This window comes from Aaosphaeria arxii (genome assembly GCF_010015735.1).
Source record: "Aaosphaeria arxii CBS 175.79 unplaced genomic scaffold BU24scaffold_1, whole genome shotgun sequence".
NCBI classification, from domain to species: Eukaryota; Fungi; Ascomycota; class Dothideomycetes; order Pleosporales; genus Aaosphaeria; species Aaosphaeria arxii.
In genome coordinates, this window is record NW_022983474.1 from 3,448,899 (window position 1) to 3,461,976 (window position 13,078).

Genomic DNA, 13,078 nt, shown 5'->3' on the forward strand with positions numbered 1-13,078 from the left:
CCACAATTACCACATTGGTGGGTCCGGCAACAACACAGCCAGACAGCTACATGCAATTGACGATGCCAATCTATGTGACGCTATTACGAGTAGGTAGTTGGGACTTACGTTCAACCAGTAGGAGGGTTTAACGTGTGGTCTTCAATGGTTGCGGGCAGCTAGCCATTATGAGATGAGATGAGATGATAACAAGGTAAAGTAGTGGGTGCATATTGGTTAGATAGATACGAATCCGGGAGACCTACCTACAGATTTGCGATTCCTCTGTACCTTTGTAGCGATGCATTCCCGTAGCCTGTCCCTGTGCCCTGTGGCTTGTCCTATAGCCTAAGCCTAAGCCTGTGACCCCAACGGGCCCAACCCCAGTACTCGCCCTAGCCCCGGCCCTGGCCCAACCCTGGCACCATCGAGGTGCTGATGCGACCGAAGAAGCTCGGGCCCTTGTGGTTTGAAACTCTTGTGAAGCAAACCATCTTCGCCTCTAGCCATGACACCACCCATATCACGCAGGAGGAGGGAAGTCATAGCAACTACGGAGTACATTTGTATGTATCGACTTTAGGCGATATATACTCCATACTGTGTATAATTAATAGGTATTTATATGATATATGGGTATGTCTGTAGTGTGTATCATATCGCTCTTTGGTCTGCCGATGGGCGGCCGTTACTTGGCGTACTGTGTAGGTCTCCCAGTATCTTCTCAGTACATGCCCATGCCCAACTGCAATGACGGAGACAGAATGGTGGGCACATTTCCGGTTTTGTTGGTTTACAAGTACCACCAGCCAAGCGAATACATGGTTCGAATAGCCGCCTGGATTCCTGCTCTTGGATTAGTGATTAAGTACTACCTAGGTGATGCGTAATGCGAATGGAGATGATGAAAGTATTGGTATCTTGTGTTCACGCTACGGTATGAACCTATCAGGAGCTGCAATGAACTGGTCAGTTTCACCTACGAAGAGGGACTGTGCAAGCTTGGGGCGAATTTGGTTTGTAAACTGAGGTCGGCATGTGGTGGTACCATTTAATTATCATATACATCCGAGTATCAATCATCGATCTCGTCATACCATACATCTTTTCTTATCTGACAGCTTTTGTTTCAGTAAACATACAGAGTACGGAGCACATGGCGGTTCTCTTTGATAGGACCATGAACGGTAGGTAGTTACTTGTACGATGATGCCACGCAAGCTACACTTTTCAAACTACTTCTCCATACGTACCCAGGTAGGTAGTTGTGTACTCGCACCAGACCTCTGGGTTTTCTTACCTGTGGAGTAGATATCAATCATATCGCAAGCAGCGTCTCTGTCACCCTTTGCATAGGCTAGCTAATTTCTACAGTTAAACGTTTGAGCAGTAACTGTATGTACTTAGGTACCTACCTAGGTTTTTATGTGTGCGTGCATGTATGGTCATGGAGGTAGGTATCTATTGTAGAGACCTACGGAGCAGCAATCGCTTTATATTCGCCTATCGACTCCAATCATCACTAGCACACTGTATGCACATACCAGTAGTTACAAGTACATATTGTACTTGTATGGTTTCTTCGCTTCCACTAATCGGGGAACGGTAGAATCTACGCCTCTGCATACACCTGCGTCATCTGCATCATCTGCGACGCCTGTAACGCCCGCGACGCCTGGCGACTCCTCCAACTCCTGCACCATCACGCACACCCACATACACACTAACTCTCACCATCACCATCACCATCACCATCACCATCAATCACCTTCACCATCACCGTTACCAAGTCTATTCATCCATTCATCCACCCTTCCCGTACACCTTTTTCCACTTACACACTAATGATCACTTCTCTCCTCCTATTCTCCCGCCCGGCATCTTCATACTCCGTTCGTCTTGCACAATCCACTAGGATAGGTTAGGTTCCTAGGTACCTAGGTACACTCCGTACACAGTACATACGAACACACCAACCTCTTGCACTCACCACCACAGTCCACTTTACTATTACCACTATTATCATTATTCATCGTCACCGACTAGTGTTGCAGCTGCTGCAGCAGTAGTAGTATTAGCAACAATGACAATAGGAATAATAATATAACAATACATACATACTACTCCGTACAATACTTCTCCATCCTCCTCCTCTCGAGTCGCTTTGTATTAGTGCCATTTCCTCTCACAAGCGGTGTGTATATGCGCATATGCATTAGAGTACATCAAGTACCTAGGTATCTAGGTAGATACTCCGTACACAACTTGAACATATCAATCACAGCCAGGAGTTACCTACGTACTTCCTGGCCATTCTCTTCTGTTTTACGATCAACCTCGAGTCCGAAACAAGACGAGACAAGACGAGACTACTTGAACTTGTAATACTGGCAGCTTCACCTCCATTCTCGCTAGCTTGCTATTCTCTTCCCCCAATCCAACGCGAGAGCGCGCGCATCGTTCACCATCTGCCCAGCCACCGCCCACCGTCCACCGCCTATCTAACACCGACGGCCCACCATTTACCTTCTCTGCGCCCGCCTCCCCCCTCCCTCCCCCAAGTCCTTACTGCTACTCGTACACTTACTACATACTACCTACCTCTACCTACCACCTACTACCCTCGAGATAGTCTATCACCTATCACCTACTTGTTATCCGATCCAATACTACTCGGCTCCTGCTCGTGCCTCTTCGCTGCCCTCGAGTCACAACAACACCAACCACAACCTACTCGTACCTACCCTTACACTTCCAAGTCCTCCTCTCCTCCTTCTTCTTCTTCTACACCTCTCTTTCTCTCTCCATCCCAACGTCCGACCGCCATCCAAGCACCCAAGGCTCCAGTCCCTATAGAGACTCGAAAATCGAGAATTCATTCCTAGGGAGAGGCCCAGCTCCCAACTTTATCAGCCACCTCCACGATGGCTGCACCGACAACTCAGTCCCTCAAGGTGCGACATTGTATCACATAGCGCTATCAGTCAAACTTTCTGGCTAACATTCGACAGTGTGTCGTGACCGGTGATGGTGCTGTAGGCAAGGTAAGCATCTCTTCATCCTATCTCCTACCTCTTCCTTCCCTCCCATCTCTTCCTCTCTGCTCCTTCCTTCTTCCTGTCCTTGCGCGTTGTATCTGTACTAGAATGGGAGGCACCATGAGCTAACCTCACCATCATAGACATGCCTTCTGATCTCCTACACAACAAATGCCTTCCCCGGCGAGTACATCCCGACCGTGTAAGTTCGCCGCCGCCGACACGATGCCTTCCACGACACGGTCAATCGAATCTCAACCCTCCCCTGAGACTAATCGTCCCATCAGGTTTGACAACTACTCGGCGAACGTGATGGTCGACGGGAAACCCATAAGCTTGGGACTTTGGGACACCGCCGGCCAAGAAGATTATGACAGGCTCCGCCCGCTATCATACCCGCAAACAGACGTTTTCCTCATCTGTTTCTCCATCGTCAGCCCTCCGTCTTTCGACAACGTCAAGGCAAAGGTACGCGCAACACGTCTCCTGTGGCCACCCAGCATGAACTGACTTTTCCGTGCCGTAGTGGTACCCCGAGATCGACCATCATGCCCCCGGCGTGCCTATCATCCTCGTTGGAACGAAGTTGGATTTGCGCGATGACGAAGGCACAAAGGAAAGCTTGAGGCAGAAAAAGATGGCCCCTATCCAGTACGAGCAGGCGGTGATGGTGGCCAAGGAAATAAAGGCACAGAAATATCTCGAGTGCTCTGCACTGACACAGCGAAATCTTAAGAGCGTGTTTGACGAAGCGATCCGGTATGTTATTTCCTAGTGCTTGCAATCACTTTTTACATTTCGTGCTAACGCATCCCCAAAAGTGCTGTCCTCAGCCCACGCCCTCAACAACCCAGGGGAAACAAGAAGGACAAGAAATGTGTCATACTATAAGCAGGAGGCTTTTCTCGCACCTCGGATAGTGCGCCACCGGTCGGAATAATGAGAATACCATCGCGGAACCGGAACATAAATCGACGATTGAATGCTGGGGGGTAGCGACGATATACAGGAAGGGCTTGGAAGGCATCTCTTGATGAGATTTTGTATGCACACCTTCCTTTGCACGACCCCATGTCACATGGCTATTCTGAAGGGGAGGGTACACCAAGAGACTCGCGCGGCGGGTCCATTATAGGAGTCGGGTTTACATCATTTCTGCATTTGGAGCCTCTTTTCGTCGGATCAGCATGATTGAAGCATTTCATATTTTGTGCAGTTGTGTGTAGATAGCGGGCATAATGAAGTAGCACACCATTTGCTCTCCTTCCGCATGCTGGTCGTTGATGACTTCGTTAGGGAGAGAACTAAGTATATTTCAGCATTTCCATTTCTGACCCTTGCCATTTCACTCCAACTACCCAGTGACCAATGTGAGCAAAGACTCGATTTGCACTCGTCTATCACCGTTCTTATTAGAAGTGGCGCTCTATATCATAAAATTCGATCTTAGTTATCCTATAAGCTGAATCCCCAGCAACGCGCAGTAATCGCGCGTTTGCAGCACGCCTCTCTGGATAGGTCGGTCAAGCCGTACAAGGAACGTCCCTTGCTCACGGTGTAGCATTAGGGTGTATGGAGTAGTATGGTTGATACAATGATTGGTCTGTTACGTATGTGGTGTATATTGTGTTGCAGTATGTAATGAACGATGAGAGAAGCGGTCATGCGGGCACGTCGAGATGAATACGCTACATATGCCTTGTAGGTAGGTGAAAGGGTTTGTACCTATGTATGTATGTAGTAACTACGAGGTACATATGTGCATACGGACAAGAGATATTAGTTACCTTACCTAAAGTACGAGTGGGGAGAAAGAGGCTGAAGGCTTGAGAGTTGAGACGCCACGACGCCCGGGCCGGGGTTCCTGTCCTTGCCCCGAGCTTCATCCCTCCCCTCCACTTTATTACTCCACCCGGCGGTTCTGTAACCACCTAGGTATCCAGTAGTCCAATGACTCCATTCTGATACCATTCTCGAGGTATACGAACACGATCCTCCATACGTATAATCGATACCAGCAATCGACCTGTACACCGGTACTGGCCCGCGACCACTATGTTCTATCAGGGAACTCTCCAAAGCGGCATTGGCCTCGCTATTCAGGAACAGAAGCTGGTTGCATGCTTTGTCCGAGGTGAGCAACGCCCGCCAACTTTCCCTTACTTCGACGAATCCTAATCCCACTTCCCGCTCAAGATGACGGGCCAGAAAGTGTTAGGTGGGAAGACGACTGGCTACAAAGTGGCTGGGTAGGTATGCGTTGTACTCCCTTTGCATCATTTCAGGCTGATAGCTTTAGATTTCCAACCTTCTCCAGCAAAAGGCTGTGCTCCTCCGGCTTGATGCTGGTTCCACCGAAGCTGGTTTCCTCTCTGCCTTTTGCCCACTATCAAGTACGCCCACTTTGGTTGTGATACAGTAGGCTTTGTACATCTACCTGCAAGCATGGCTCTACTAACAGCAATACAGCAACGGTACCTTGAAGGAACAAATATCAGTTGGTGTCACGAAAGACCTCTTTATAAACAAGATCAGATCGGCGCTGGGCGCGCCGCCTGTACCTATACCTGCTGATCCCGCAACTTCATCAGCTCTCGACGCTCCGAACACCAGATCGACTGTCCAAGAATCCCCGCCGTCACCACCATCTCCTCCTCACCCTCCCCCCGCTGCTACTACAAGTGCCAAAGGCAAGCAGAGAGCGACGACGAGTAATCCTGAACACAACGTCTCCGCTGCGCAAGCCGCACAAGCGAGCGCACGAGAAACCCTTCGCAAGAAGAAGCAGGAAGAGAAGGAGGAGCTGGCTCGCATACAGGCCCGCATTGAAGCAGATAAGGTGGAGCGCAGGGCACAGGCGGAGGCCCGCAAGGCGGAGCGCGAAAGGTCAACAGGAAACTCCACCATACAATCGAAATCGCCAATCGCTTCAGGCAGGAATGCATCACAAGCGAGCATTGTGAATTTAAACGTCCGGTTATTTGACGGAAAGACCATAAGGTCGACTTTCCCACGGACGGCCACGCTGCAGGCTGAGGTCCGTCCATGGGTCGATCGTGAGATCAAGGAAAGGACGGAATCTCCGAACGAAAAGATCCCGCCCTATTTCTTCAAGCAGATACAAGCACCACTTCCGAGCCGAGAGCTGTCTGCTGGAGACGAAAATGATTCTTTAGGAGATATCGATCTCGCCCCAAGTGCCACTTTAGTCCTAATACCCGTCCGGGGTTATTCTGATGCATACACGGGTACTGACAGTGGCATTATCGGAGGTGTTGCTGGAGGCGTCACAGGCCTTGTCAGTAGCATTTTCGGCCTGGCAAGCTCTACTGCAGGCTATGTGGGGGGCATGATAGGTTCTGTTGTCGGAAGTGGCGAACAGAACCAAGGTACACCGCAACAGCCATCCTCTGGACGGGTCTTAGGAGATCAGAGCGCCGAAACCTCCAACCCATCAAGTGCGTCCGCGGCGACGGGCATTCGGGTTCGAACGCTTGCCGACCAGAGGGATGTCGACACGAGAGATTCGAGACTCTACAATGGCAATTCGGTAAGAGCAACCCCACTATTACTTTTACTGTAGGTGTTTCTGACAAACAATGCAGTTAGACTTTGAGCCAAATGGCGATGCTTCTAACCGACGATGAGCACACGACTACGAATCAGGGTACAGCACATAGCACTCTGTAGACTTGTTTGTGACTGTTCAGATATCCTCTTGTTTCCTTCCTGCGCCCAGCATCTAGATCCGACAGTAGAGTCCCATTAGCCCTTCTGAAGCCCTCCTTCCATTGTTCACTTATGGGCATGTCCGATATGGCTCCATGGCTGTATTCTATTGTACTATATATAAACATACTGAAGCATTGCGCTGAACAAGTAATAGCTGCTCGCAAGTGGCTCGTGGTATTCCTACACAATGAGCTTGTCCAACTTTTGATCCCAGCTACACTCGTGTCAAGCAGTCGTTTTCTTCGGCATGTTTCCATTTATTGCTGAAGGAAAAGGCAATTGCCAGAACATTATCAGGGCGGGCGCGGCGCTTGACTCGTGCCGGTCGATACAGAATTGATCGCCGGCAGATCAAGGTGGGGTAGGTATCCTCGAACGAGGATCCTCAGTGTAGCCGATTACGGTAGGTCTGGTTAAATGCAATTCTCCTATAAGTAACACGATTTTGACTGGCTGCATGGTTATGTGCGTTCCAACTATCGTTCCATACAGTCTGACGAAAAGCTTCTCGCATATTTACTACCTTGAAGTTGGCAACTGGGGACATTATGGGCAATACCGATAAACCTATTTTGTTTCACTATGCAGCTTCAATCTTTTCGCATAGAGTACTATGGTACCTCTGGCTGCGAAACATTGATTACGATGAATGCGTGCGTTCTTCAGACTTCCCTCGTTTGAAGTGCCCAAGTCTTCTAGAGGACCTTTGGCACATAACAGCTCACTTATGTCTAGATCCAACCACCTTACATGCCTCGCCCCGACCTATCTCTCTTAGGTGTCGCGTACAGACGCATACCTGTCATGGCAATAGGAAGGGATGTATATTGTGATTCTCGTCTAATAATCGACACGCTTGAGTCTATCTATCCAGGCGGTGCCCTCTCAGTGAAAACCCCTTCCGAAGAAGGGACTCGCAGATTGCTACAGAACTACACCATTGATGGCGGAATATTTGCAAATGCCGTCAAATGCATCCCGTACTGGATGCCTGGTGGGCTGTTGCAAGACAGCAAATTTCTTGACGACAGAGCTAGCTTGATGGGCGGGATGAGGATGACATCTGGATTGATGGAGAAGGGGCGGGGTCAGGGATTGCAACACCTTCGCCAGGCTTTCGACATCATGGAAAATACCTTCCTGAAAGATGGTAGACGTTGGATTCTTGGGGACCGTGGACCGACTGTTGCAGATATCGACGCGATTTGGCCATTCGAATGGTTAATCTTGGACACTGCAATGACAGACAGCCTGCGTGGAGGCGGCATAAGTGAGGAGGCATTTCCCAGAACATTCGCATGGGTGAAGAGATTCATGAATGCTGTCTCGGAAGCAAAGAAGAAATCAGCAATCGCGCAGAGGCTGAATGGAAAACAGGTGGAAGAAAGACTGCAGATGTCGACGACCCGGACCCCCGTGAAAGCGGGGATTGTCGAAAACGATGCATTAGGTCTTCAAGAGAATGACGAGGTCGAAGTCTCCCCGTCCGACTACGGCCAAAGTCACAAGGACCGCGGCCGTCTCGTCGCGCTCACCACCAGCGAGGTGGTTATCCGAAATTCCAAGGGGTACCAGGTGCACTTTCCGCGCTGGAACTTCCAAATCTCCAGGGTCATTCCTCCACAAGTCAAGTCTCCTGTCCCTCTGGCAGAAGGAAAGAAGATCCCTCCGATGAAACTCTTCTACCATCACGCCTCTCCATACACAAGAAAGGTGTTTATGCTTGCTCTGGAATATGGACTAGAAAGCCACATTACTCTTCACAAAGTCGTTGTCTGTCCGATTCCCTATCCTGGTTGGTCCGACAACAATGAGGAAGTCGCAGCGTTCAACCCCTTGGCAAAGATACCATGCCTTGTTACCGCGGATGTGCCTGACGGTATCTTCGATAGTAGAGTTATATGCGAATATCTTGACGATCTCATAGATGTGAAGAGGAAGAAGGACACGAGATATTTCCAACAGCGAGCATTGCATGCCTGCGCAGACGGCATCATGGATGCGGCTGTTCTCATTGTGTATGAGCATAGGATCAGAGAGGAGAGGGGTGTTAAATTGGATGTGTGGCTCGAAGGCCAATTGCTGAAAATACAGCGTGGATTGGATCGATTGGAAAAAGCAGTTATGGAAGGAGTGCTGGGTGACCCGCCCAGTGGCCGCGCCAATATGGACGAAGTCTCCGTCCTCGTGGCGATTGGCATGCTGGATCAGATGAGTATCGCATGGAGCGAAAGAAGGCCGAAACTTGTGGAGTGGTACAATAGGTGGAGACTAAGGCGCTCTTTTCAACTTACACCCCCAGATAAAGAGTGGAGAGCGGGTGTTGGAACGAAAGCCGATGCGAAGATGTAAATGTGATCGAAGATTGCCTAGTTGGAAGACAAGTATAGACTGCAGTTTCTAGCAGTAGTGCAGTAGCCGTACAAATATCTTTCGAGTCAAACGCCTCATTGCGGAGTGGTCAGCAGTTGACAATTGGGTTTGTGGACTTGGAATGAATGACGGCTGTATCGTATCCTGTATGTCTATAGCAAATTTGGTAGGACATGGTCCATTATTTACATTCAAGACCGGTGGGGGTTGTGGTATTCCTTCTCTTCCCCTTCAGCTGTAATTTGTTCATTAGGTTCAATATTTTGCAAATTCGAACTGTCCAAAGGGGTGCAGCACTTCGCGAAGAACGCGGTGTACAAAATGTTCTTGCTCGAGCCCTCACGTATCACTTGACACAATATACATATGGTTGTAAGAGGTATTGCAGAAATTAAGATATGAACCTGCCAGTAGAATGTTTCAGAGTAGAACCGTGAAGTATAGTAGTCGTGGGAACCGACAGAAGGCGCGATTTGGCGTCCAGCTCTCTTCAGCCATACAAAACGATTTCATTTCACAATGACATGCGGGAACGAATAATTACATGCGGTAGATATATAATAACATTAAAAATTGCTGCTTCGTCACATTACATGTATATACAATTATGCGTTCTATTCTAACTCCAGGTTCATCATTTCGTTGCCATCACAAGGCACGCAGCCCGCCCGAGAACATTTAATTGGTCTATGCTTTACCTCTTGCAAGACCGAAGCACTCTGCCATCTTGAAGAAGATGTCGATGCTGTTGTACACACCACCAAATGTCTCCTGGCAGGGACCCTGGGCAAAGACGGCAACATCTGTCAGAGAGTGGACTCCCTGTTCATCAGAGAGGGGAAGCGTGCCGTTGAGCAAAAGACCACCCTGGCCATCCTTGGGATTGACATAGACGTCACCAGAGTCCTTCACAAGCTCGGCCGCAGGCTTCCTTGGGCCGTCCTTGTGGACGCTCCAGGTCTCACGGCGATCAGGATCAGCCATGAGACCCTGGAACAGAGTGTAGCGGGGGCTCCAGTTGGAGGGGAAGTTGGAGTCGGTGTAGGTCAGGTTTCCGGTGTTGGTGTACTGTGAGAGACCAGAATTCTGGTATACACCCACGGCGTTACGTTTCTTGCGGTCCTCTTTCTGTGCGGCGAAGTATTTCGTATCAACAGATCCCATCACGTCAAAGCCGTGGCCATGATCGGATGAGACGAGAATAAGGGTCTCCTTCTCGCAGCCTAGATCCTGGATCTTCTTGACGGTCGCCTTCACCGTGTCGTCCAGCTCCAGCAACTCACCAAGAGCACGGTCGTAGTCTAGAACGTGCATCATCTTGTCGATGGAGGCAGCCTCTGACATGAGGAAGAATCCCTTGTCACCGGCACGGTTGTGCAGAATGTCGATGGCCTTGAGGGTCATCTCCTTGAGACCGGGCTGGTCGAGTGCAGCGGTCTTGTCGCCGGTGGGGGAAAGGGTCTGGTTAAGGTTGACCTTGTAGACGTTGCGATCAAGCCACTTGGACATGACGGACGTGGAGAAGATACCAAGGGTCTTCTCGTTGGAGCTGGCAGCCTGAAGCTGGGTGTTGTTGAGGACAATCTTGTAACCCTTCTTGGCAAACTCCTCGTAGTAGTCCTTGTCTTGGTAGGTTTTGCCGCCCAAGGTAGAGTTATAGAACTGCTCGGCACCTCCTCCGAAGAGAACGTCGGGTCCGTCCCACTTAGTCCAAGTGTAGTTGGTAATTCCGTTCAAGAAGGTATCAACGACGTGGCCGTACTGGTTGCGGTCACGCGTGTGGGCGGTCAAAGCAGCGGGCGTGGCATCTGCGATGAAGGCAGTGGAGACAATACCGACGAGGCCACCAGTGAGGCGGTGGAAGATCTCAGCGATGGTCTCAACCTTAGGGTCATCGAAGGGGTTCTTGCTGGAATCTGCGTAGACTCCGAGAGCATTGACCGAGCTCTTGTGTCCAGTGTACAGGGCAGAGGCCGAGTTCGCCGAATCGGTGATGAAGCTGTCGATGGAGTGCGTCATCTGGTGACCAAGGACGGGGAATTTGTCCAGCTGCATGAGACTCTGGTACTTTCCATTGATGGTCTTGTGTCCGATCAAGCGTGCCGCTGTGATCATGTTGGTGGTCATGCCGTCGCCGATGAAGAAGATTATATTCTTCGCCTTGCGCTCCTCAACCAGGTCACGCACCAGCCAGGTGGCCGTGGTGGTGCTGCCATTGTTGTAGCTGAGGGTTGCCGTGTACTCTACGGGGCGCTTGTTAGCTTGCAATTCCTTGCATCGCGTGCGAGTGCGTGGGTTATCCTACCACCAGGCTCGTAGAGAGCAACCCGTCGGTATGCCTTCGACGTCACATCGACAACGGAAGGCTGCTTTGCATCCTTGGCGAAGAGATCTGCGCAATGTTAGCATTCCAAAGTCTCGGTGGGACCCTATAGACAGTTCAACGTACCCTCGTACCAAGTGAAGTTCCACTTCTCCAGCTTTGGCTCTTCGAGTTTGAAGAACTCAGTCACTGGCTTTGCAGTCTCATTTCCACGAGCAATGGTGAAGGTAAACTTCTCATCCGGAGGCAGGCCAATGGCCTCCGAACCGTTCTTGGGGGCGTGAACCTCCAGACGGATGTCGAAGTACTGCCCAGCCAAGAAGTCGGCCCTAGATTGGATACGTAAGTACAAGAGGTTGCCTCGTGTGGTGGTTGCGAATGGCTTCAGCTTACTGATCGGGGGGAAAGACGCATCCTGACAAAAACCGTTAGCAATTGCACCAATCTTTCAAAATTCGTTTGGCCCGGGTTACGGAGGCCCAGGGTTGGCAATGCAATGGACTTACCCAGTGTAGGACACGTTCCCAGGCGTTGGAAGGTCTGAGCAGATACAGCGCTCGCAAGCAGAGCAGCTGCGAGACCAATTGACTGTATGGAGCACCTCATTTTGATTTTGGACCTCTGTGGGCTTTTGGGGACTTCAGGAGGATGAAAGATCTCACGACGCGGTAGGAATTTGCAAAGCGTACGGGGAGTCTTTTATAAAATAATCTGGATAGCTGCATCATGCACGAAGCTCCCCCAACCACCAGGGATTGACGGTCGAGCTTAGACGGGTGAGCTTTGATTAGTGCAGGCACACCACGCCACGCCACGCGGGCCAGGCAAACCATGCGAACCAAGGGAAAAAAAGGGTAGACCAGGGCCCTGGAAGATGCGGATACAAGGCATCATGATGATGCACTAATGGCAAATGGCAAGTAGAGAACGTACTGAATGTATGCTGTAGAACGTACTTTGCCTACTCGTACTACTCGTAGTTAGTGCACTCGTAGGACCTAGTCTATCTAAAGTTCGGGGCGGGGGCGGGCGTGCCACTAAACGTCCACCATCTTGCTGTAAGAGAAGGAATCCATTTAGGATGGGACGCCGCCGACGTGGGAGACAAGAGTCGTTGTGGACACGAGATTGGCTGTGAAGACAGTTAGCTCTCCTCGTGGTAGATTGCAGAGCTGTCACTTGCTTATGGGCGAGAGCTTGGAGAGCTTGGAGAGCTTGAAGAAAATCGCTAGAGGCATCGCTAGAACGTCCAGGGTGCCAGGGTAGCTACAGGTACTTGTAAGGAACGGATTAAGGATATACATACGGTTCGTTATGCGCTGACTCTAGTTATTGTCTGTTCGGCAATATTACTGTTCACAGAGCATACATCCATACCTAGGTGTGTACAATCACATACACGGTAGGTAGATAGATCATATGTACACACACAGACAAGAAATGACTGATGGGAGCATCGGATCTAGTCATGATCACCGGTAGCTGGTACTTAGTACTCTGTACCTTCAGTGAATGATTGTATGACGGAAAAGATCAGGAAGGTCGAGTACTCATCACTGGAGCGACGATGATAATCTCACAAGCCATGAAATTAATTAAAATTGAGTTGAATTGATGTGACGAGTGTGAGATG

The 13,078-nt window shown here is 50.0% G+C and overlaps 5 protein-coding genes across 5 annotated transcripts; 4 read left to right on the forward strand and 1 right to left on the reverse strand.

The window, feature by feature from the left end:
* Positions 1-610: 610 nt before the first annotated feature.
* BU24DRAFT_417233 (uncharacterized protein) lies at positions 611-1,000 on the forward strand. The gene has a single exon (XM_033526668.1). It carries the CDS (start codon positions 618-620, stop codon positions 867-869), a length of 252 nt encoding a protein of 83 aa, XP_033389940.1. The 5' UTR covers positions 611-617; the 3' UTR covers positions 870-1,000.
* A 1,493-nt stretch (positions 1,001-2,493) lies between these two features.
* Positions 2,494-4,348, forward strand: BU24DRAFT_446583 (cell division control protein 42 precursor). Its single transcript, XM_033530778.1, has 6 exons — positions 2,494-2,933; positions 2,991-3,023; positions 3,161-3,219; positions 3,305-3,485; positions 3,544-3,776; positions 3,839-4,348. Exons 1-6 carry the CDS (start codon positions 2,904-2,906, stop codon positions 3,906-3,908), a joined length of 606 nt encoding a protein of 201 aa, XP_033389941.1. The 5' UTR covers positions 2,494-2,903; the 3' UTR covers positions 3,909-4,348.
* Positions 4,349-5,072: 724 nt separating this feature from the next.
* Positions 5,073-6,664, forward strand: BU24DRAFT_337735 (uncharacterized protein; the record flags this gene model as incomplete). The annotated part of the gene is made up of 5 exons (XM_033523101.1): positions 5,073-5,151; positions 5,214-5,266; positions 5,317-5,435; positions 5,487-6,567; positions 6,623-6,664. 5 exons carry the CDS (start codon positions 5,073-5,075, stop codon positions 6,662-6,664), a joined length of 1,374 nt encoding a protein of 457 aa, XP_033389942.1.
* A 488-nt stretch (positions 6,665-7,152) lies between these two features.
* Positions 7,153-9,228, forward strand: BU24DRAFT_23557 (uncharacterized protein). The gene is made up of 2 exons (XM_033522228.1): positions 7,153-7,402; positions 7,485-9,228. Exons 1-2 carry the CDS (start codon positions 7,298-7,300, stop codon positions 9,099-9,101), a joined length of 1,722 nt encoding a protein of 573 aa, XP_033389943.1. The 5' UTR covers positions 7,153-7,297; the 3' UTR covers positions 9,102-9,228.
* A 440-nt stretch (positions 9,229-9,668) lies between these two features.
* On the reverse strand, positions 9,669-12,433 carry BU24DRAFT_23754 (alkaline phosphatase-like protein). Its single transcript, XM_033522253.1, has 5 exons — positions 11,952-12,433; positions 11,839-11,860; positions 11,572-11,774; positions 11,428-11,514; positions 9,669-11,365 (listed from the first exon to the last, which is right to left on the reverse strand). The coding sequence occupies exons 1-5, from the start codon at positions 12,049-12,051 to the stop codon at positions 9,810-9,812; spliced, it is 1,968 nt and encodes a 655-aa protein (XP_033389944.1). The 5' UTR covers positions 12,052-12,433; the 3' UTR covers positions 9,669-9,809.
* Positions 12,434-13,078: the final 645 nt, after the last annotated feature.